The sequence below is a fragment of the Dipodomys spectabilis genome, unplaced genomic scaffold (genome assembly GCF_019054845.1).
Source record: "Dipodomys spectabilis isolate Male_0828 unplaced genomic scaffold, ASM1905484v1 ptg000659l, whole genome shotgun sequence".
Taxonomy (NCBI): domain Eukaryota; kingdom Metazoa; phylum Chordata; class Mammalia; order Rodentia; family Heteromyidae; genus Dipodomys; species Dipodomys spectabilis.
The window spans coordinates 153,547-179,898 of record NW_024871336.1 but is presented as its reverse complement, the minus strand read 5'-3'; the positions used below and the strand labels follow the sequence as shown (position 1 = coordinate 179,898).

Genomic DNA, 26,352 nt, shown 5'->3' with positions numbered 1-26,352 from the left:
AGGATGCCATTTAAAGTCATAACTTTATTCTTTACTAGAGTATGCTCCTGCTACTTTGGTTGTTGAGAGTGTCTACAAGAGCAAGCATTCTGTGGGGAGCAGGGACACACCATATGACCTTTACTTACTGAGAGATTTTTACTTGTATTACTTGCATTTTTCAAGTCCAATCTGTCAAAACTTACCAGTTTTAACAGGTAAGAGGAATGCTAAAAAACTTTTAGAGAAAAAAACTTCAACATATTTGTTTCCGAGCATTCTGTTTAAGACATATTCAACAACTAGTGAAATTTATATTAGCTAAAACTATGTGTCTTCCTTCATATATGCATGCATACATGTGGATACAAATGTGTGTATTTGTATGTATAGTAATATACATGTGTACATATATAAGATTATATATACACATAAATGCATATATTAATAAATATACATATATAAATATATATGGATATATCTATATCTATATCAGGTGTTCAGTGAATTAATCTCTAGTTCCCAGCACATGGTCATTTTCACAAAGTGTACATGATAAACTGCACTGAGGATTAGTCCTCTATGATGGGTATCCTGTGTACTCACTTCCCTCATTACCTTGTTTTTCGTCCCTGTGAACAACTTCAGTCGATTTTCCACAGGATAGCTTTGTTTTAATTACATGATAGTTACTTTCCAATAATAAAATAAAAATGTTGTTTGTAAAAAAAAAAAAGAACTTTTAGGTCACAGGTTAAATGTATCTTATTTGTTCCAATGATTACTAAGAGATAAAATTTAAATTTATTATAGTAGTAAAAATGAAAAGAAATTCCAAGATCTGTTGTTTTGCCATGTAGAATGGGAATGAATAATATCATGACACTGTTATAACTGTTAAAGAATGCAAACAATATTGATGGTCCTTATCATGTTCCCACAAATCCTTTGGATCCTGGAAAATAATGGTAGACCAGCAAAAATTCTAAATAGCAGAAATGGCAAATGAAAGAGAAAGAGAGTGAATGAGACAGTAAGAGAGAGAGAGAAATATCCTAATATTGAAAGTGCATAACAGATCAACAAGAGTTTTATGAGAATATTCATACTGCTCTCTTTAGACTCTACATGTTCATTTGAAGGTATTTGATACACGATAACCCATTAACATAGTAGATCAAGTGGTTTTGTAAAAAATAAAACTTTCTCAGAAGGAATTATAAATGCAAAACAATCTCTCAGAAATATTTCATGAATATGACGGGATACAGTGGCAGAACTTAATATAAATTTAGAAGTATGACAATTCACAAAAACATAAAAAAGATATTCATATATTTCATTATATGATCCAAAATAGAAAACAAATGTTGTTTAGATGATTTTTGAAAACACAATCTCTCAGATGCTGAGCAGTGGCTCAGTTGTAGAGTGCTTGCCTTGAATGCATGAGGCCCTGGGTTTGATTCCTCAGAACTATATAAGCAGAAAGAGCCAGAAGTGGTGCTGTGGCTCTGCAGTGCTAGCCTTGAGCTGAAGAGCTGAGGGACAGTGTCCAGGCCCCAGAATACAAGACACATGATTAAAAAACCCCACACACAGAGAAGCATGCTCCAGTCCCGTGGATCTGTGTCTTGCTTCAACAGTGTTTGAACCGAACAGACCCAGGGACTCCTCCTTTCCACCACCAACTGCCTCTCCACAACCTCTGACCCTTATCTTCTTGCCGGTTGCCTGCTTCCAGGACGAACCAACGCCGTTTTGTTCTGTGGTTAGCTCTGTATTGACGACCAGCCATGACCTCCCAGATTGGTCAGAATTACTCCAACGAGGTGGAGGCTGCCATCAACTGCCTGGTCAACTTGCATCTGCGGGCCTCCTACACTTACCTCTCTCGGGGCTACTATTTCAATTGCAACAATGTTGCTCTGGAGGGCGTGGGCCATTTCTTCCGCGAGTTGGCAGAGGAGAAGCGTGAGGGCGCCCAGCTCCTCCTGAAGATGCAGAACCAGCGCTGCGGCCCTGCGCTGTTCCAGGATGTGCAGAAACCTTCTCAGGATGAGTGGGGTAAAACCGTGGAAGCCATGGAAGCTGCCCTGGCCCTGAAGAAGAACCTGAACCAAGCCATTTTGGATCTTCATGCCTTGGGTTCTGCTCCCTCAAACCACTTCCTGGATGAAGAGGTGAAGCTCATCAAGAAGATGGGTGACCACTTAACCAACCTTCGCAGCCTGGGGGCGGCCCCTCACGCACAGCTGGGCAAGTATCTTTTCGATCGCCTCACTCTCAAACATGACCAGAAAACTCGAGAGTCCAGCAGCCTTTGAGGGGCCATCTCTGCCTCACAAAATATCAGGGTTTATGCCCGAGCTTCTGCCTCTAGCCATTGGGAAACTTCCTAACTATCCTGGAGCCCTTCCCAAGCCTTGGACCAAACGAAAATAAAGCTTTTTGCAGAAAAAAAAAAAACCCACATACACATTCTCACTTTTTTGGCCTCAACTCTGTGATTCTTCTGCTTCAGCCTAAGGCTAAGATATTTGGTGTGTGACGTTTATCAATACTCCTGATTCAGACTCTACTTGATGAAATTTACTAATCAATAATTTGTTCTTAATTTTGCTCTTTGTAATTTCACATGTACCTATAAAAATTGGGTGTCCATCCGAGTAACACTCAAAGTACATCATAATGATGACTTAGCAAAAGTTGTATTGTATTACAAGGAAAACAATAATTAAATATTAATGAGTACTAAAATAAAAAACAAAATAATTACCAATGTTTCCAGTATTTGAAGTGTACTAGATATTTGATGTTACTATTTTCTGCTATTCCTGTTATTTGAAATTGACTAAGATTATGACGTTCAACAAGAGTTTTATAGGCAAAGAGTAGTATTTAAAGTTCCCCACTAGAATTAGTATTTATGACATATCATCATTTGTTCCACAACAACATATAAAGTAAGTAAACAATAAAGTTTTAAAAGAAACTGTGCAGTTAAAGTATTTTTTATTTATTTATTTTATTGTGAAATACTGTACAATTACATGGGCAAGGTAATGAGTACATTGTTGCCTCCTCCTTTGTTTCCACTTCCCAACCCTTCCCATCTCCCCTCCACTCCCACCCTCCACTCCCCATCCCCTGGGCCAAAGTTGTAAAGTTGGTTTTTCAAAATAACACTTGTACATCTCATTAGATGTTGGTATAATTTGTGGAGGGGAAGGGAAAAAACAAAGTCTTCACTCTTCACAATGCTTCTTTGCACAAACGCTTTCAATTTTGCATTAGTAAATTTCTATAATCTCTGAAATGCACATACTTAGTATATATGTCTGCTCTCATAAATCTTAAATACTTTATGGAAAAGCTATATGACTTGTCCAAATAGTCCAAACTTTGGCATACATTGGAAATTCCTGAAATTAAGCATATTTAATAAATTAAAACATTTAACAAACCTTAAAACTTGCTGCAATGTTCATTATGACAGATACCTAGTATAGAGTGATTGAATTCCTCCTCCTACACATCTCTTGATGAACAAATGCCTGCAATTATTTTGTTTTGACTTGTCAATGTTGACTTTATTCTTTTTTTATTGTGAAATTACCGTACAGAAGTATTACAATCACATGGGCAAGATAATGAATACGTTTCTTACCAAGCATTGTGGCTTCCTTCTTTGTTTCCACTTACCATACCTTCCCACCTCCCCAAGCCCGCATCCCCCTGCCCACCCCGGACAAAGTTGTAAGGTTCGTTTTTTGACATAACGATTTGTACATATCATTGTTGTAATGGGTCCACCTGTAATCCTATTTACACAATTTGTTATTTCCCTTTCCCTCTACAACTTATATCACCATCAAATACAGTAAAAGCAGGGGTTTTACCATGGGGGAGGGAATATAAAGCAACAATGAAATCATCTTATAAATATGTTAGAAACAATCACATAGAAGCCAAAACATTTGAATACTTATCTTGGGGTTCATTTCACCTAACATCAACTTATCTGACCTTTTCTGTTTGTCTCAGACATATACTAGTTAATGCAAATAAGGAAAAAAATGAGATCTATGTTTCTTTGGGCCTAGCTTCACTTAATATATTCTTTTTCCAAGTCTCTCCATTTCCTAATGAATGGGGAACAGTCGTTCTATCTGATGGAGGCGTAGAACTCCATTGTGTATATATACCACATTTTCTTGGCTCATTTCTCTTCTGAGGGGCACCTGGGTTGGTTCTATATCTTAGCTATGGTAAATAATGCTGCAATAAACATAGTCGTGCTGGTAGCTTTAGTATGGTCTTGTTGTGATCATTTGGGTAAATGCCCCAAAGTGGGATTCCTGGGTCATAGGGGAGCTCTATGTGGAGTCTTTTGAATAACCTCCATACTGCTTTCCAAAGTGGTTGAACAAGTATACACTCCCACAAAAAATGCAGTAATGTTCCCGTCTGTCCACAACCACTCCAGCATCTGTTGTTATTAGAGTTCTTGATTATAGCCATTCTAACTGGGGTGAGGTGGTATCTCAATGCTTGATTTCCATTTCTTTTATGGCTAGGGAAGTTGAAGTTCATGTGTCTATTGGCCATCCTTCTTTCCTCTTCAGAGAAGTTTCTCTTTAAGTCTTTAACCCACTTATTAATTGTGCACTTGTTTATTTGAGGATTTGTTGTTGGGGGATTTAATTTTTTGAGTTCCTGGTATATTTTAGATATGAGACCTTTGTCCATTGTATGGCTAGTGAAGCTCTTCTCCCAATACGTGGGCTTTCTATGGATATTGGTAGCTATGTCCATTGGCATGCAGAAGCTCTGCAATTTCATGCAATACCATTTGTCCAACCTTTCTTTGATTTGTTGTGTTTCTGGGTCTCTATTAAGAAAATTTCAGCCTACGCCAAGGAGACCTAGGGTTTCTCCTATTCTGTCATGAAATGTTTTCAGAGTGTCTGCTTTGACTACGAAGTCTTTGATCCATTTGAAGTTGATTCTGCTGCAGGGTGCTATATAACGATCTACTTTAGATTTCTACAGGTAGTTAACCACGTTGGCCAGCACCATTTAATGGAGAGGCTGTCTTTCTTTCATTCTATTTTTTTAGCTCCCTTATTGAAGATTAGATTGCTACTGGTTTGTAAGTTCATTTCTGAGTTTTCAATTATATTCTATTGGTCCTGAGGTCTGTTCTTGTGCCAATACCACACTGTTTTGATTACTATGGCTTTGTAGTAGAGTTTAACATTTGGTATTGATATTCTTCCAGCATTGTTCTTTCTGTTAAGGATCGTTTTAGCTATTCGGGGTCTTTTATTATTTCATATGAATTTTTGGATTGCCTCTTTTATTTCCTTGAAAAATGAGTTTGGAATATTAATAGGTATTGCATTCAATTTATACATAGCCTTGGGAAGTATTGCTATTTTCACGATGCTCCAATCCAGGAGCATGGAAGCTTTTGCCACTTTCTAAATTCTGTTTTGATTTCCTTTTTCAGTGTTTTAAAGTTTTCATCATAGAGGTCCTTCACTTCATTGGTTAAGTTAATTTCTAGGTATATTATTTTTTTGTGGGGCTATTAAGAATGGAGTTGCTTTCCTTATTTCAGCTATGATTTTCTCATTGTTGGCATACAGGAAAGCCATTGATTTTTGCGGGTTAATTTTATACCCTGCTACTTTGCCAAAGTTTTGAATCAGCTTGAGTAATTTGGGAGTGGAGTCTGTGGGATTCTTAAAAACAAGAACATATCATATCCAAAGAGGGATCCCCTTTATATTTGGATCTTGTCTTATTGCTGTAACTAGGCATTCTAATACTGAAAACAAGTGGACAGAGTGGACATCTTTGTCTCGTTCCTGAATTAAGAGTAAGTATCTTTAGTTTTTCACCATTAAGTAGAATGCTGGCTGTAGGTTTGTCATGTAAAGCGTTTATTGTATTGAGGAATGTTCTATGGATTCCTAGTTTTCCTGGAACCTTCATAATCAAGGCGGGTTGAATCTCGTCAAATGCTTTTTCTGCATCTATTGAGAAATCCATGTGGTTCTTATCCTTGCAATTGTTGATGTGATGAATTATGTTAGTTGATTTGTGGATTTTGAACCAGCTTTGCATCTCTGAAATGAATCCGGTTTGATCATGGTGTATGATATTTTGGACGAATTCTTGCAGTCGATTGGCCAAAATTTTGTTAAGGAATTTTGCATCAATATTCATCAAAGAAATGGTTCTATAGTTCTCTTTCTTTGATGAGTCCCTGCGTGGTTTTGGGATGATGGTTATGATGGCTTCATTCGGTAGTGAATGTTCTCTTTAATTTCATTGAAGAGTCAGATGAGAATTGGTTTGGGCTGCGCTTTGAAGGCCTTGTAGAATTAAAATGTAAAACCAACTCTTCCTAAGCTTTCTTTAGATGGGAGGTCTCTTATTGCTGTTTCTGTTTTTTTTTGGGGGGGGTGTCCAGTAGTGGGGCCTGAACTCTGGGCTTTGGGCAATTTCCCTCAACTCTTCAGCTCAAGGCTAGCACTCTACCACTTGAGCCACAGCACCACTTCCGGCTTTTTTCTTTTTGTTTATGTGGTTCTGAGGAATCAAACCCAGGGCCTCATGCATGCAAGGCAAGCGCTCTACCACTGAGACACCTTCCCAGCCCCTCTAATTGCTGTTTCTATTTCAAGGCTTGATATGGGCCCATTAAGATAGTTTAACTCATCTTTGTGTAGTTTCTGCATGTCGAGATTTGCTAGGAAAAGGTCCATTTCTACCAAGTCCTCAAACTTATAAGCATAAAGTTCTGAGAAGTATTCCCTTATAATGTTCTGAATCTTGGTAGTTTCTGTGGTGACATTTCCATTCTCATTTCTGAGTTTATTTATTTGGGTGTGTTCTCTTCTTTCTATTATAAGATTTGCTATGAGTCAGTCAATTTTGTTAATTTTTTCCAAGAATCAACTCTTTGTTTTGTTGCTTCTTTCTATGGTTTATTTGGATTCTAATTCATTATACTCTGATTTAATTTTAATTATTTCTTTCCATCTAATGGATTGGGGTTTATCTTGCTGCTCTTTTCCAAGGAGGCTCAGATATCTCATTAAATTGTTGGTTTCAGATCTCTCCAATTTGTTGATGTAGGAATTCAGAGCTATAAACTTGCCTCTGAGTACCACCTTTGCTGTGTCCATGAGGAACTGGTAATTCATGTGTTCATTTTTATTGAATATCATGAACAGTTGAATTTCATTTCTAAGCTCTTTCATGACCCACTTTTGATTCAATAGTGTGTTGTATAGCCTCCATGTGTTACAGGACTTTTCTTTGGTGGCTTTTGGTGTTGAGTTCTAATTTTATTCCCTTGTGGACTCAGAGAATGGAAGGTATAACTTCAATGATTCTGAATTTGGACAAGTTTGCTTTGTGACTTAAAATGTGGTGTATTTTGGAAAATGTACATGTGCTGCTGAGAAAAACGTGTTCTGTTGCTGCAGGGTGAAATATTCAGTAGATTTCTGTTAAATCTAGTTGCTCTATGCAGTTGTTTAGATCTGTGGTTTCTCTGTTGAGTTTTTGCTGAGTTTATCAATCTAGTGGGGAAAGTGGTGTGATGAAGTCCCCAACAATTAATATCTTGGATCTATGTGAAATCTGAGAGAAGTGTGTATTGGATAAATTCATGGGCTCTGTTGTTTGGCGAACATATATTTAGAATTTTAATATCCTCCTGAAGGAGAGATCCCTTAATTAGTATGTAGTGAACTTCTGTATCTGTTCTCACTAATTTGAATTTGATGTCTATTTTAACTGATATTAGGATTGCATCTCCTGCCCATTTATAGGGTCCATTGGCTTGGTAGATTTTGTTCCAGCCTTTCACTTTCAAAATATATTGGATTTTATGGGCAAGGTGTGACTCCTGAATGTAGCAGATAGAAGGATCTTCCTTGTTAGTCCAACTAGACAGTCTATGTTGTTTAATTGGAGTATTAAATCCGATACGGTTGAGAGATAGGGCTGAGAGGTATTTGGGAGTTCTTGCCATTTTATCCACCTTCTTGGGGGCTGTGAATAGTATTTATTCTCAAATCACTTAGTTGATTGGTTATGGTTTCCTTGTGCACCCATTACTTCTTTGGGCTCCATTCATCATTCCCTTTTTTGTCTCCCTGACTTCTTTAAGGTGTCTCTTCATGGAGTCCATGAATGCCTCTATTAATCTTTGTCTATTCTCATCCCTCTCTCTCAATTCCTGTATTACTCTTTGATTAGCTTACTCACATTCACACAATTCCTGTAGTTCTCTTAGTTCTCAGCCTGCTCATGTAATTCCTTTATTTCTTTTTGTGTGTTCTCAACCTGCTCACACAATTCCTGTATCTATCTTTGAGTAGTTTCCTCATGCTCATGAGATTCCTGTATTGATCTTTTGTTTTCCTCCTCTCTCTCCTCTTCACACTCACACTGAGTCCTTTGTGGGTTTCTAATCTTTCATTCACCATTTTTACCAATAGTGTTTGTAGAGCTTTTTGGGAATGCTCCTCTGGACTATTCATCTGTTCTGTTACCTGATTATCATGAGTGGGAATTGAGACACCTGAACTTGCCATTTTTCTTGTGTTTTTCTGGCTTGTTCTGCCCATTTGGTATGAAAGTAACACGTTTTGTGCTAGAATACTAGTTTAAGGCCAGCATCAACCAAAGTCCTATAGTTGCACAGTCAAAAGTCTGCAGATACAATCTAGTTCAACAGATACAATCAATTCAATATCATACTTTCAGGTCCATTCCTGGATGTGGCGCAGACCCTGCCCAGTACCTGTGTTACCTAGGCAACTAGGACACCTGGAAGAGGTCACATCCGCATCTGCTGAGTTCACATCTAGATCTGGTGTGACCAAACCTTTCTCCCACCTAGTCCCACCTCCTCTTACCTGGTCCCACCTCCCTTTAGCTGCTCACACCTTTCCCTGCCCCTATCCTGGCCTAGGGCCAAACATTCTTTTTTGCCAGCCGTCTGGAGTGCCAACCAGGCCTGGTCCCAGCAGGTCTACTGAATAAACCTACCCCTTACCTGAATATCACATGCATAGTGTGGTTCTTACAAGGCCACCTCTTTTTAAAAACCTCACATAAATGGTGCCAAAACCCAGGGAGGGCTTAAAGTCAGGATAGATGGGATTCCTCTCTGGATTTTTTTCTCTCTTTTTTTGTTTTTGTTTTCCTCTTTTTGCTCTGAGGAATACCCACAGTTCTGATGGCCTTTTGTGAACCTGTCTGTCTGCTGTGGACACAACGCATCAATACCATTGGCTGGCTTCTATATCTTCCTCCACACTCTTACATTTTGGTGAGTGAACTACTCTCTGAGCGTTCGCTGTCACTCAGTCTCTCTACAGATGTGGTACCATGCCAGAGAACATACTGAAATGTCGGTCACCTCTGGAGCTGAGGACGCTTAGCTCTGGTTGCCTGGCCACTTCTCCCTAGAGGGCTGGGTGGTAAGTCGGGATACCACTTCCATTCTGTAAGCACTCCTTCATTAACTAAATTCTCCCTCCTATATTTTTCTCTTTTGCATTTCTAATGGGTTGTGGTAAGTCACACCCAAAGGAGGAAACTCCATTGGAATGCCTCCTGTGTTCCCTGGATATCTTGTCCATTGACTGCATCAACAAGGAACGCCTGATTTATTATTGCATTCAAGTTTGGCCACAGTCCAACTGGATAATCGCTGTCGATGGCCCAAAGACAGGACTCTTGACTATGTCATTCTGTGAGATTTAGATGATTTTTGCCATCTCAATGGTAAATGGTCTGAGGTAATTAATATTCAGCCATTCTTTGCTGTCTGGGACAACCCTGCCCTATGCCAATCATGCCTGGCCTTTCCACTCCTTCTGGCAGGTGGAGAACCCAACTCTGATAGCACAGGGCCCTCTCCAGAGCCTAATGTATCTGACCCTCATTTTGACACTGTCCCTTTTCCTGCCGAGCATCTGGTGCCTTCCCCACAGTCTTCACTCTCCTCCCCTTCACCCTCTCTCCCTTTCCTCCCTGCAGCTCACACCAAGTCTTGCACTGGTGGCACACAACTTCCTCCATACCCCATGTGCCCTTTGCGAGAGGTGGCAGGGGCTGAAGGTATAATTAGAGTGCATGCACCATTCTCAATGTTTCATATTGCTCAGATTGAGAAGCGGCTGGAATCTTAAGCCTAAGATTCTAATAATTATGTCAAGCAGTTTAAGAACCTTGCTCAGACCTATGACCTTACTTGGCAGGACATATATCTAATACTATCCTCTACTCTTACCGCTGAGGAAAAGGAAAGGGTGTGGACTGCAGCCCAGGCACATGCCAATGATGCTCACCACTTAGTTATTAACTTTCCAGTGGCAGCAACAGCTGTGCCTAGGGAAGAGCCCAGTTGGAATTATTAATATAATGCTCCTGGGCGGGAAAGCAGAAATAGGATGATAACTTGCTTAGTGGCTGTCCTTCAAAAGACAGCCTATCTCTGTGTTAATTATGACAAATTAAACCACATTACTCAAAGGCCCAATGAAAACCCGGCAGAATTTCTTGAACACCTTACAGTTGCTCTGCAAAACTATACAAGGCTGGACCCAGAGTCAGCAGAGGCTAAGGTCTTTCTTAATACTCATTTTATTGCCGAATCAGCCCCCGATATTAGGAAAAAGTTAAAAAAGGCTGAGGACCGTCCTCAGACCCCTCAACGAGATCTGGTGAGTATGTCATTTAAGGTTTTCAATAATCGAGAAGAGCAGGAGATTGCTGATAAGACTGCCCGTAGGAGGGAGAACTATCAAATCCTGGCTGCTGTCATCTGGCCTCCTCTGAGAAGAGGCACCCAACATGCACCTCCTGGAGCATGCTTCAAGTGTGGGCAAGAGGGTGACTAGGCAAAATTCTGCCCTTCACCACGACCTCCACGAAGGTGTGGGCAACATTGGCACTGGGGAGTCGACTTCCCCTCCTCACCTCCACAAGGTAGGACAGCCCCTCCCCTGCATTGCCAACCCAGGCAGATGGAGCCAGACATGTAGGAGATTTTCTGTTTGGGTACAGAATGAGCGTGCCCAGGGCTGCCTGCTCTCAACAACCAGACCATCACAATGACGGAGCCCAGGGTGTGTTTCTTTGTAGCCGGTAAGTTAATATCTTTTGTCTTGGATACAAAAGTGACATTCAGTGTTATCTCAATATACAGGCAAGACTTTTCCCTCCCAGATCTCGGTGGTGGGTGTAGATGGCCTACCAACCTGTCACCCAACTACAGGACCAGTAGAAGTAAAATATAAGATTTTCCTTTTCACATTCCTTCCTAATCCTACCTCACTGTCCTACCCCACTCCTAGAGAGAGACTTGCTCTAAATTTCAATTCTCCCTCTCATTCCATATCCCCAAACAGCCTACACCTGTTCTACTTTTATCCTTAGATGAACCTCCACCTGTAACCTCCCAACTGGATCATTTCCTTTTACCTTCAGATCTTGTCAACCCTCTTATCTGGGATACTTCCACTCCTACTATGGGTATGCCATTGTTAATAACTGTACCATTCTTGAAAGCAGTCCTCTGCACCCTAGCACTACCTAACAAAAGGCAGAACTTATAGCTTTAACTAGGGCCTTAATTTTATCCAAGGGTCAGAAGATTAATATTTATACAGACTCAATATATGCCTATTATAGTCTCCATTCGCAGCAATCTGGAAGGAGCATGACTTCCTGACCACCAAAGGGACTCCCATTACTAATGCCTTACTTATTCTTAAGCTTTTAGAAGCTGCTTCCCTCCCCCAGCAGGTAGCCTTATTCACTGTAGAGAACACCAGTCGGGATTGCATGTGATTACAGCTGGCAATTCAAAAGCAGACGGGGAGGCAAAGCTAGCAGCCCAGAGACAACTCCAGGGATAACTTCCAGCTACTTTGCTTCTGGTATTGCCTTCAATACAACCCTCGAGGAACTTACCCACCTGGGAGCCTCCCAGGTAGCACAGGGATGGTGGTCCCTGGAAGGACAAGTTTTTCTTCCTGAGACACAAGCAGACAGCTTTCTTTCCCACGTTCATCAGGTGCTGCACATCAGATAAGAGTCTCTCGTGACTTCTTAAACCTTTAATTCATTGCCCTAGTCTAACTACCCTACTAAAGGCTATTACCCAAGCATGTCCAACATGTTCTCTTACATCCTACCAGGGGGACCTCTAACCAACTGCATTCTCCACACACCAAGCACGGGAACATACCTCAGGGGAAGACTGGCAGATAGACTTCACTCACATGCCCAGATGTAAGTGGCTGAAATACCTTCCAACCTTTTCAGGATTGATCAAAGCCTATCCCACAATGTCAGAGACTGCTGACACTATTGCCTCTGTCTTTATTAAAGAAATTATTCCTAGGTTTGGTTTTATGCAGGTCACTTCAGTCTGACAACAGAGGGCGTGCTTTCATTTCCAAAGTGATCCAACAGGGCATCCTCTCTAAACATCCAGTGGAATCTTCACATTCCTTATAGACCTCAGTCTTCTGGAAAGATTGAAAGAACTGTACTCCACAAAACACAACTTACTAAACTTTCTCTAGAGCTCCAGCATCCTGGCCAGAACTGTTATCCCTGGCTCTCATCCACTTATGTGTCTCTCCCCACACCCCTACTTTCCTCAGCCCCTTTGAGTTAATGTATGGAAGACCTTTTTTCCTAGGCAATTTCACTACTGACAATGCCAAAACTCCACTAATAGAATACCTTTCCATCCTAACCTTTCTTAGGCACATGTTATGCCAACATGCTGACCAGTGTCTCCTTCAGCCTCATCAAGGTCCCTTTTCCATTCCCTCAATTTTGCCTGGTGATCAAGTGTTTCTCAAGAACCTTAGTCCTTCTGGTTTACACCATAAGTGGATAGGCCCTCACCAGATTCTGCTGACCACCCCCACAGCAGTCAAGCTCAAGGGATAGGCACCGTAGATTCACCTGCCAAGAATAAAAAGGCTCCTGCTCCTGACTCTTCTATACCAACACTGACTAAGGTACACCTGTTCCCCCCTTGGGCCTACCAAGGTAAGGCTATCTCGCATCTCTGAAGATCCAGCCCCCTGCCTGAGAAGACTTCCTCCAGACTTCATCCAAGAGATTCACTTCTTGCAGACATCATCTAAGGAATCACACCACCAAGGCACAGCTGCTGTTCAATGTCTTCTCTGGGAGGGGACCAAATTCCAGCCTTTTACCCCTATTGTCGATGCCCCTTGTCAGCAGGAAGTAGCCAGAGAGAACCTGTGCCCGTTTCATGATTATTAAAAGGCTGGAATGTAAGGTCTATTCCTGGATGGTGAGTAGACCCTGCCTAGTACCTGTATTACCTAGGCAACTGGGACACCTAGAAGAGGTCACATCTGCATCCTCTGAGGTCACATCTGGATTTGATGTGGCCAAACCTTTGTCCCACCTGGTCCCACCTCCTCTTACCGGGTCCCACCTCCCTTTCTGACCCCACCTTTTCCCGCCCCTACCCTAGATAAGGCCTAACCCAGGGCCAGACACTTTTTGCCAGCCACGTGGAGTGCCAACCAGGCCTGGTCCCAGCAGGTCTACGGAATAAACCTACCCCTTACCTGAAGGGATTCAGGTAAGGGATGTGTTATGAATGGTGTGCATGGTGTGGTCCTTACTCAGTCACCTCTTTTTAAAAATCTAACACAAATACCTATGAATTAATGGGCTACGAACAGCAAACCAGAAATTATTAGGTTTAGGGCAAATGTGGGGGAAAATAGGATTAGAGGGATGTGGAAAGGTAAAAGGAGAGTGAAATTAAGCAAGTCCTAATTTCAAAGAGGGAAATGGATTGGACAGAATGATAGGAGAGACAGAAGAGGAAAAAAAGTTAAGAAAAATACAAGAATGAAAATTTAAAAAGTGAGACACTTAAAAATTATGTAAGATTAAAAAAGCAATATTGAGAGAGGAACCGGGATAGGATGAGAGGAAGGGAGGGATAGAAAGGAGACATGAAAAATTAAACAATAAAAATACTTAATATATTATATGTATAAAGAGATAATAGTTATTAAGGAATTTAAGCCTAAGAGTTTTTGAATTGAGTAATAAATTTCTGGATTAAGTTGTACACAATGGGGGATAAGGTATAATAATCGATGACAGGTATATCTGAAGATGAGCAGAACAGCAATTAAGTCACGCAAAAAAGAACGAAAGAGAAGAAAAAGTGGAAAGAATAAGAAAAAAGACCAAAAGGTCATTAGAGATAAAAAAGCACACACACATATACACCTAACAAAAATTATAAGAGGAAGAATAAAAAAGATTAATAGAAAACAATATTTTTAATTAAAAAAATTTAAAGAGTTCTTTGTTTTTTGTTTTTTTTGGGTGGGAGGGAGTGAATGGGGAGATCCTGTATCTCCCTTGTGTCCTTATCCAGTCTCTTCGTGGAGTTTCTGGTCTGCTTGGGGTGTTTGGTTTTCCTGTGGCTTGATTGATTTCTTAAGTCAGTTTGTTTGAGCAGGCAGAAAATGCTCTGCTTAACCCAGGATTTTGTGATCCTCCTCCCAGGCTAGTTTGTATCAAAGAAGGAAATCTCCAGTAGTGGGAGAGTGAGGGGTGGCCCTCCCTCCTCTGCTTCCTGAGAAGGAATGAGGATGTCAGGGTTCTACTCATGCCAGAATCTTGGTTCCTTTGTCATCTCTGGTCTGTGATCTGCAGGATAAAGATATCTGCTCCGTGTTTCTTCTTGCTGATGTTGAGTAGAATCCGCTCACTCACTGCATCTGGCACCTTTGTCTCAGACTTTCCGCCTAGTAGGTATGGCAGCTACGACCCCACTGCCTCCACTGCCACCGCATCGGTTACCAGCAAGTGATCAGATATGTCTTCTTGCCTGGATTTTCCCCCTCTGGCCAAACTCTGTACTGTAATGGAACACTTGGTGTAATTCTCTGGCATAGGACTGTTCACTGGAACACTAATACCGCGGTCTATGCGAGAGCTTATTTAGCCTCCAGCTTCTCTTCCACCATCTTCTGAGCTGTCTTGACTTTAGTTTTAAATGTGTGCTTATGTAAAAAATACACGGTTCTAAAATTTCATGATAATTCTTTTAGATTTACTTTTTGTTCAATTGTCTAGTTTATGAAAATCAGTTATACTTTATACATAAAATGTTCTGAGATGGAATAGTTTATTTCCCCTATTTTACACATATTATATATTTAACAAAGAAATGAATGCAAAATACTGACATGAAGGTATTTTGACTAAATATGTGTGCTCGAGAGTGGACACATTCACAGATTGAGATCAGTGCTTCAAGATCTTGCTAGGCCTATCCTCTCTAGATTGTAGAGCTATTATATGAACTATATCTTCATTTTTGAGTCTTACTAGTTCATTAAAATTTTTGAAAATTAATCTCAGATTTTTTTGTTTTGCCCTGATTGGCTTCCAACTGTTATCCACAGGTCACAGGCTCCTGAGTAGACATCCCGACCAAAAAGGACTATAGGTGTGACCAACTAGCACAAGTCTTTCAGAATAATTTTAAAAAAAGAAGAAAATTTACTTCATGAGCACATGTTTAATCAACTCCTACTTTGAAAGCATTTTGGAGTGCTTATATGTAAATTTATTTCAATTTTAGATTTTTTAAAGATGGTAAGTTATGATACATAAAAATTTTAGTTGTTTTAAAAAAAGAAACTGGAACGCTGGAACAGAAGAAATTTGGCTCTTTGGACTTCAATTTAAAAGCTCAGCTTTGTGCATGATAACCCAATACAGTCTGTGTTGAAGATAAATGTGACAGAAAATAATGATCATAGACAATAATTGCTATGATATTATTTTTTGGACAATATGAATAATGAATTGAGAGTGCAAGAGAATGGAAATATTTGACCCACCTTTTTTGTATTGCTGAAAGACTTTGGAAATGTTGACTCATTTCCTTCCTCACTGTTTGTCTTTGGCCCAGGCACTTAGTGCCTTTAATCACAATTTTTCCCAACACTACAATCGTAATAACATTAGCATTATAGCAAATGTTATCTTAAGAATTAAGAAAAATACAACTTGTGAAATACTTAACAGAAAGCTTGGCTAAAGTTCTCTTATAAATTTCTATGAATGAACTTTGAGTTTAGCCAAAGTTCTTAATACTAAATAATGTTATCAGTTGACCATGCTCTGCTTCTAAGGAAGCCAGGTGGATAACTTCTCATGCTGTAAATCAAACTCGTTATTTTATGTCTTGATAATGCAAACATATCAGGGATAGAATAATGGAGGAATGTTGTAGATTAAGGTAAAGTCCAAATAAAAATGTTCAAACCTCACAAAACGTAAAAGGTTATAAGCAGTATATTGTGTTTTTGCTCGTTTAAATTACATTAGAAATATAGTGAAGACCAAGAAGAATGAATTCTCTTTTTGATATCCTATCATAGGTCCTTAGTAGGATAAACACTTTCCTCATTCTTGTAGGGGCCTCATCAGATGAAAGGAACTGTATTATTTTGTTTGCTTCCTTCTGTTAATTCTTTAGTTTGAAGTCTGAACTACATGAGACTGAAAGAAACCAAGAAAAATTATACACACAAGCTTTGGAAAGATCAATCAATGTAAAAATAAAATGCATACAGCCTGATAAAGGGTCTGTCTAAATTGAGTTATAGAGACTCAAGCTTAAACAGAAAATGATTTAAGCAGTATCTTGTTATTGAAAATTGAAAATGCTACGAGTTGCCTATATATTTTTTTCCTTTCTAGTACGTTGAATTAATTATTGATTTTGTACAGAGAGCCTAAGATGAGATTAACAAGAAACTTGATGAAAACTAGATAAAAGTTCTCAATAGACGTGTTTTCCCAGAAGTCCTGAAAAAGGCCAGTGGGTTTACAGTTTTTTTTTTAATACCACTTCAATGCTAGCTTAATGATTTATGAACAGAAGCATTAAAGAAATGTAATAGAAAATTAATATGATACTACTTCATAACTATTATGACTCATCAAAGAACCAAATGAACCAGGTGTGTGGTAAAAACTTGTAGTTCCAAGCATTTAGAAGGTTGAAGTAAGAGGAGTTTCAGTATAAGGCCAGTTTGGAATACTGCATATAATAAAATCCTGCCCTTGAAAAAAATTCAAAAGGTAATAATGTTGGTGATAATGTGGAGAAAAGGAAATTTTCTACACTCTGGGTCAAAATACAGGTTAGTATTATCATCGTAGAAAGTAACATGCAGTTTTCTAAAGAAATGCAAAATAGAAATATCATCTGGCACACCAACCATGTGGCTATTTCACTCTGGGTAAATATATCTGTATTTCATTGTTATTCACATTATTCACACCAAATGAGTTAAGTAAGCAATTACAGACTAATAAAGCAACTGTGGTTTATGCACAAATGTATTTTTCTGATTCATCCTTAAAATAGCAAGAGACTTCTCCCATTACAATTACCTGAAAAATATAATCTAAATTTAAAAAGTTGTCTAAGTGCGCGTGCACACACACACACACACACACACACACACACACACACACACACACACTCACACACCGACTTCAAACATTAAGAAAGAATTAACAAAAAAAAAGTAAAGCAAACTGGAATTTCTAGGGCATATAGTTCACAATGTAGAAGATAGCAGATATGCAGGATGACCAAGTATAGATTTGTAATGTACAATAAGAGGATACCGGGACAACAATGCCTTACATAGAAATGAAGCTAAATAAGTAGGAGTTGTTCTTCCCAGTAGGGGTTGCTCTTTTAGTTGTTCTTCTTTACTAATGGATGATATGAACATAATTCTTTAAGTACATCTGCCTGCTTGTAGAAATAATAACAAACAATATAGAAATATGTTGTATGTTCAACATAGAACAAAATAGATACCTGAGATTATCCTTGATATAAACCAATTATTACAAATAAGGTAAATCATGGGATCTAAGTTTCTTTAAATCTGGTTTACTTCACTTAATATGATTTTTTTCCAAGATCTTCCATTTACTGAAAAATGGGTTTGTGTCATTTTTTCTGATGGAAGCATAGAATTCCTTTGTGTGTGTTGGTATGTGTATCATTTTTCTTTATGCATTCATCTACTGAGGGGCATCTGGGTTGGTTCCATATCTTAGCTCTGGTAAATAATGCTATGATAAACGTAGTTGTGCTGGTAGCTTTTGTAGTCATTTGGGGAACTGTCCAGAAGTGGGATTACTGGGTAAAAAAGGAGCTCTATTGTGTACATCAAGAATAATCTTAGTATATGAGCAGAATAGCTCATCAATAGCTATGTACTATGACCATATAAGATGATTCCAAGAAAAAAGAACCCCAAGACATGTCCTTTGTTCTTGTTGTTTTCAATATACTACATGATATCTTTTTATCTTTCATGTTTTCTTCACCTGTGTTTATCCCCTGTTGCCACTATATTTGATTTTGCTACCCTGGGTATTGTATATATGTTGATCTTATCTATGGAAGGGGAAAAACAAAATGGTGAAGCAAAGGGGGAACCTATGCAACAAGATACTCAGGAGACAATATGTTGGAAATAATCTGGGGGGGGCGGTATTGGGAGAGAAGTGGAAGAAAAATGGGGGAAGGAGCAACAAGTTAGAAAATAAATGAATTCACTGCTTTACTTATATACTAACCCCTCTCTTCATTAATTTGACAAAGACATAAAAATAAAAATAAAATAACATACATGCGATCAGCAATACAGGAGATGGGAATGGGGGAAATACTGTGGTATTCAGAGAAGAGCAGAACGGTTGTGGAGAGCAGTAACTTTATTTCAACATAGGAAGTAATAAAACTAGCATACAGATTTTCAGCCTCCTGTCAGTCACTAAAAAGGAAAAACAAAATACACACTCAGTAAACCAATAGAGAAAATATAGAAAAATAAACATTAAAGGTGAAGAGATAACTTGGACCAAGAATAACAAATGAGACAGAGTAGAGGTCCTTCACTTTTTTAGTTAATTAATTCCTAGTTTTTTGTTGTCATTTTGTTTTGTTTTGTTTCGATTTGATTTGATTTGATTTTACTTCTCTATTTTGATGTTTTTCTCTTTTCTATTGCTCTTGTTAGAAACTCCACTACTGCTTGAAGAGTAGTAGAGAGAGTGGATATTCTTGTCTCATTCCTGATTTTAGACTTAGTGTTTTCATGGTTCCACCATTAGGTACATGCTTATTATATCTTTGTCATATACATACATATACATATTATATTGAGGAATGTTCCATGCATTCCTAGCTTCTCAGAACTTTCTATCATAAATGGGTATTGGAGATTGTCAAAAGGTATTTCTACATCTAGATAGATGATTATGTGGTTCTTGTCCCTGCTTCTATTGATGGTTTGTATTGTTGATTGACAAGTATATTGAATCAAATTGTATCCTAGAATGAATCCTTGTTGATCATAGGATTTTTTTTGTTAATTGTTGAAATTGGTGAGAATTTTATTGAGAAGTTCTGCATCAATGCATATCAAAGAGTTGGTTTTATAGTTCTCATTTTTTGATTGGCCCCTATCTGATTTTGGGAAGAATCTGATTCTAGCTTCATAAAATGTGTTTGATAATTCTGTTTCCATTTTTTTCTTCCATTGAAGAGTTAGATGAGTATGATAATTTCTCCTTTGAAGGCCGTAATTTCACTGTAAATCTATTGAGTCCTAGTCTTTTTTTGTATGGGAAGTGGCTTTTTACATTTCAGTTTCATCACTTCCTTTTTAAATGTTTTTTTATTGTGAAAATACTGTACAGAGGAATTACAATTACATGAGCAAGGTAATAAGTACATTTCTTATCAATCATTGTTACATTCTTCTTGTTTTTCCCCTTCCATCCCTGCCATCTCCAGGACTACCTGCCCTCCCAGGACACGCCCCTCCCGCCTCCTCCCAAAGTTGTAAAGCTCCTTTTGCAACATAGGCTCTTGTACATCTCATTGTTGCAATGGGTCCACTTGTATGCCTATTTTAAAAAGTTGTTTTTTCCCTCCTCCTCCCCAAATTATACCAACATCAAATAGAGTGAAAGCAGGGTTATACTGTGGAGGAGTGATACACAAAGCAACAAAAAATCCCACGATTCCTTATAAATAAATTAGAAACAATAGCAAGGAAGAAAAGGGGTTCATTCGCCTAATATCATCTTATCTGACCTTTTCTGCTTGTCACTGACATATACTAATTATTGCAAATAAGGCAAACCATGGGACCTGTGTTTCTTTGGGCCTGACTTACTTCACTTAATATAATTTTTCCAAGTCTTTCCATTTCCTAACAAATAGGGCAATGTTGTTCTTTCTGATGGAGGAATAGAAATCCATTTGGTATATATATTTGTATATATATATACATGTTTATATATTATATTTGTGTGTGTGTGTGTGTGTGTGTGTGTGTGTGTGTGTGTGTGTGTATATATGTATATATATATATATATATATCTCACATTTTCTTGATCCATTCATCTACTGAGGGGCATCTGGGTTCTGGGTTGATTCCATGTGTCATTTCTTGATTCAATTGGAGTATAGGAAACCATCAATTTCTCCAGGATTCTCCAAGTGATTGGCATAAGGTTTTCAAAGTGCTTACTTATATCACTCTCAGTTTTGCTTATTTCTGTTGTGATGTCTCATTTTTGTCTCTAATTTTATATATTTGTCTGAGTTCTCTTATTTTTTTATTCTAAAGGTGATATAGAGAGGGGTGGGTTACAGATACATAAGTAATGAGTACATTTCTTTTTGACAGTGTTACCTTTTCCTTATTTTCACGTTCTTCCCCCCCCCCATGCCTATATTCCGCTCTCCCAAAGTTGTAAACTTCATTTCTAAAATAGTGTCTAGTGTATATCACTGTTGGTTTGGTTTGCTCTTTGTGTCACCATTTCTGTGATTTCCCTTCCCTTTCCCAAATCAGATAAACCTATATATAAGACAAAGGGTACAGAAATCAAAAACAGTGAAAACATGGAATAAAACAAACAGGGAAAACTAAATAGAAATAACTACAAACAGTTCATTATACAATTCTTTTGTATCCATTTCTTGGAGCTCATTTTGATAAGCATCATTTTATACGGTGATATGCATATAAATAATGAACTATTCTGATTTATTTACAAAGAATATCCTAGACATATTTTGGTTTTTCCAAATGAGGGAAAACCTGCAGCCTTTGGGTCTGGCTTGTTTCACTTAATGTTTTCCAACTCTTTCTATTTCCTTATAAATGGAGCATTGTCATTCTTTCTGACGGAAGCATTGAATTTCATTATATATATGACATTTTCTTGATCCATTCATCTACTGAGGGGCATCTGGGTGTGGGATTACTGGGTCATAGCGGATCTCTTTTGAGGAGTCTCTATACTTCTTTAGAGAATGAATAAGTTTACATTTCCAACAACAGTGTAGCAATGTTCCTTTCTGGCTACATCCCCACTAGCCCAGCACCTATTATTAACAATTTTCTTCATAAAGGTCATTCTAAATGGGGAGAGGTAGAATTTCTATGTTACTTTGATTTGCATTTCATTCATGGCCAGAAATATTGCACATTTCTTCATGTGTTTATTGGACATGCATATTTCTTTTTCAGAGAGGTCTGTCTTTAAGTCTTTAGCCCATTTATTACAAGTTATTGTTTCTTTAAGGATTTGTTTTTTGGGGGTTAATTTTTTGGGATTTAATTATATTTGACATATGAGGCCCTTGTCTGTTGCATAGCAAGTAAATAACTTCTCCCAATCTGTGGACTTTATATTTATGTTTCTAATTAAATTAGTTCTCTTTTTAGTCAGATTTGGTAAGGGTCTGTCAATTCTGTTAGTTTATTCAACTAACCAACTCTGATTTGTTGATTCTTCCTATGTTTTATTTTGTCTTTATTTAGTTATTTCTGATTTAATTTTATTATTTTTTCTCTCTACTGCTTTGGGGATAGGCTTGTTCCTGTTTTCAGGGAGCTTGAGGTGCATCATTAAAATATTGATTTAAGATTTCCCCAATTGCTTGATGTATTCACTCACAGCTATAAATTTTCCTTTAAGTATTGAATTTACTGTGTCCCAGAAGAGCTAGTACTTTGTGTGTTCATTTTTGTAAAATTCCAGAAACTTTCAGATTTTCATTCTAATTACTTCAAGTTTCCCACTGGTCATTAAGCAACGTGATTTTTTTTTGTTTGTTTTTTGCTATTTCTATTGAATTCTAAGTTTATTCTGTTGTGGTCTGACACGATATAGGAAGTCAATTTATCTTTCTTTCAATTTGGACAGAATTTCTGTGTGCCACAGCATAGATTCTCTTCTGGAAAATCTTCCATGAGCTGTGAAGAATGTGTATTTTGACATTGTGTGTATATTCTGATGATGTCTGTTAGGGATAGGTGGTCAATGTAGTTATTTAGGTCTGAAGATTCTTGGTTGAGATTTTCCTGGATGATCATGAATGACAGTGATGTGCTGAGATGTTTTTAGGTTAACTAGTTTGGTTGCTTAAGTGGGGTGCTCCAGGATTCAGGGCATTGATATTTAGACTTGTTATGTCCTCTGAATAGAGAGTTGCCTTCATTAATGTGACATGTCTCTTCCTACTAATTTTAATTTGAAGTGTACTTTTTTAGATTAATAATTCTACTGTGGTCTTTTATGGTTTCCATTTGGTCGAAAAATTTCCTTCCAGATATTCACTTTGATTATGTGATTCTTTTTGTCAATAAAGTATATCTCTTGTAGATACTAGATGGATGGGTCTTGTTCCTTGATAGTACTATGTAATCTGTCTTCAAATTGGAAAGTTAAGTCCATTTATATTTATTATATTATTTATTATATATATTTATTATATTTATTATATTATATAAGTCAATTGATATTGAGGGTAAAGTCTGCTAAATACCTGATAGATCCTGCTATGTTATAAATCTTCTCTTAGAAACTGTGCCTCATCTTTTCTTAATATGTTTACCCTGTATTGTAGAAGGGAACATTTTATAAATAACATTTCTTGTTCTTGATCTTCTCCATGTATGATACACTTGATTAATTTCCGTCATGCTGATTTGGTGGAGATAAATTGTTTCAAGTTTTCTTTGACATGAAATATTTTTATATATCCTACAAATGTAAAGAAAAGTTTGGCCTGCGACCATATTCATGGTTGGTAGTGTTTGCCTTTAACGCTTGGCATATAACATCCCAGGCTCTCCTTTTTACCAAAATCTGTGCAACTACAGGGCTATAGTTGACACTTGCCTTAAAATAGTGTACTAGCACCTTATTGATTTTCCTTTCATACCCAAAGGTGAAGAACAAGTCAGAGGAACTCAAGATAAATGTCAAGTCCAGGAGTCTCAACTCTTCTCTTAATAATCAGGAACAGAGCAGTTGCTTTACTGAAGTTAATGAATATTTCTTCACATTTTATAGAATTAAATGGAAGAGTTTTGTTTTCTGATGACATATGTGTCTACTGTAACTTACAGCAGGAAACTACAACCTTGTAATTCCCAACTAAACTGAACATTTACTAGCTGCTTTGCTTTTGTGGCAACCACCAAAAAAGCAAGAAAATAAAATTGAATTGAACTTGTAGGACAGTTCAAATGCTTAAGTCTAGTAATTAATGAGATGTTTAACCAACCTTGATCTTGATTCTAATCCAAATCTAATTAAACTTCCACCATTAACCAAGAATTCACACACTGCAAGGCTTATATAATTAATTTTTGAGTCTTTTTTGTTACTTCATTTTACACACAGGCTGAAAATAAATTCTAATTAAGCTGTTAGTCATTAAATATTCACAGTGGTTAAGAACTGCCTTTCCCCAAACTGTGATACACAAACAAGCATATGCAGAGCTGTGAAGCAGTATGTTCCAGATAAGAGGAGAGCCAAGGAAAGGCTCTAAGGTTGAAGAGTAAATGGAGCAGAGTATTCCAAAAGGGGAAGTAATTTGATATTAAGGAGTGTTTCTATGTCAAAATAACAGCACCGTTGTTTTTAATGTAGCATGCTGAAAGCAAATAGAAAAATTTGAGACAAATGCCTGATACATGTCTGAAGTAACATTCCTTATGTTTTGTTGAGGGTTTGGTCTAGTGGGGAAAGGTACAGCTCAAAATCAATGGATATCTATGATAATAAGTAGGCAGTCCCTACTGGACTGGAGAGTAGATGGTAGTGATAAAAAATGAAATATAGTAAGTTCCATACGATTATTTTTCTTTTCTTTATTTCTTTGTTGGTCGGGGGACTTGAATTCAGGGCCTGGATTCTCCCTAAGCTTTTTTTTTTAATTGTGAAAATTCCGTATAGAAGGGTTACAATTACATGGGCAAGATAATGAGTACATTTCTTATCAAGAATTTTTGCCTCCTCCTTTGTTTCCCCTTCTCATCCCTTCCTGTGTCCCACCACCCTCCCACCCCCACCCTCGCCAAAGTTGTATTGTTCGTTTTTCGACATAACGAATTGTACATCAAAAATATGGAATGCTTCACGAATTTGGGAGTCAACCTTGCTCAGGGGCCATGTGCTGCCGAAATGAACACTCCCTGAGCTTTTTTCTAAAGGATAGCACTGTACACTTTGTCCTACAGCCCCACTTCTAGTTTTCTGTTGGTTAATTGGAAATGCAAACCTCACATTCTTTCCTGCCCTGGCTGCCAGGATACTCATATCTCAGCCTCTTGAGTTGCTAAGATTACAGGCATGAGGCAACAGTACCTCACTCAACACCTACACATTTCTTTTGAAATTGAATGTGTTCTGTCAGAGGGAAGTATCGAAGAAAGTCCAAAAGCACCTCATTATATAACTAGCAAACATGTTATTTTCCCTTCTACCACGCAACTATTGAAATAACCACTTCCTTCTCAATAACTTGAAAGAAGTAATGTTTAATTTATTGTGGAAATTAAAAAATAAAATGAATGCTAGTACTACTTAAAAGATTTGAAAAGGATAAAATATTTTATTGTAATTTTGAAGTAAAGTAATAACGCTTAATGAGGTTAGAGGAGTTCGGTAAGTGATAATGTAAACTTGCATTAGTTTTACTTTAAGGAATTTTTAATAAAATATTTTCATTGAGCAGTGTAATTCCCAGGATGGGAGAACTGTAATGTTGCAAGGAATATGTCATCTGAAACTATACAAAATAAATTTGATTTTTTTCTCTGCTTTTCAATAAAGTTATAGATTTTCATAAAAAATTTGAATATATTTGTAAGATATATAAACTATATCTATCAAAAACAGGTGCAGTGGACAAAAATGTAAACAATTTTTCTGGGTAGTGAAAGCTCCAGATAATTTTTTTGTGTGTGTGCTTCAGTCTTAGAATTACATTACATATAAATACATGTAAATACTAATTTAGTCAGTTTAAAATGCTACTTTTAACTAAATATATACAGTTATAGGCCTACTTTTGTGATGGTGGAAATCCAATTCATGCAGACTTTTTTGACTCAATATCAGAAACAGTTTTTTCAGGATTATGCATGTTTTCTAAACTGAAATTATATAAAATATGCAAAAACTATAAGCTACAATACATACAGACTGTTTTGAATCTTGTCAAAGCAAATAAATCCTAAGCATGTACAATTTATGAAAATTAAAAATTGTAATATATAAAGAATTAGAGGAAACCTTATAATAATGAATTGATTTATTATTATGATGCTTATATTCTATAAGAAAGCCATTACACTTTGAGTGCAGTTCAACATTGATTATACATTATAAACTTAACAATCCGAGGGTCTGTATTTTAGCATGTCTGATTTTAGTTATTCATTTCCACCTGAAGGGAGATATTTATTTATAAAATAGCATGTCCATTCCAGAAAAGGAAGACAGTGTGTTTTAAGTATCAACTAAATTTTAAGTAGAATGATGACAACAGGGTTATTAAGCACACATTTAATCAGAGAAAGTGACAATCTGTTGTAAAACACATAAATACTAGATGATATCTTATTCTAGTCATATAAAAGGCTTGATTTTTTTCACACCAACAAAGAGAAAAGAGTATGGGTAGCACATCATTATTCAAACTATAAACAATGGGCTACTACAATGTAAATCTCTGTTATCACAGTTTTGCTTTGAAGGTAAATTAAAATACTTTTTAAAACAGCAAATATACAAGAATACATCTGTAAACACACAACAAAAGTCAAATTATTTCTTCACATGAATAATGGACAAGTACTTTTTTCAATTTCAACATCATATTTATTCAGC

The 26,352-nt window shown here is 37.4% G+C and overlaps 1 protein-coding gene across 1 annotated transcript; it reads left to right on the top strand.

Annotated features, from left to right (window-relative positions):
- The first annotated feature begins 1,760 nt into the window (after positions 1–1,760).
- Positions 1,761–2,306, top strand: LOC122101419 (ferritin light chain-like). The gene has a single exon (XM_042671749.1). The coding sequence runs from the start codon at positions 1,776–1,778 to the stop codon at positions 2,304–2,306; it is 531 nt and encodes a 176-aa protein (XP_042527683.1). The 5' UTR covers positions 1,761–1,775.
- The last annotated feature ends 24,046 nt before the right edge of the window (positions 2,307–26,352 follow it).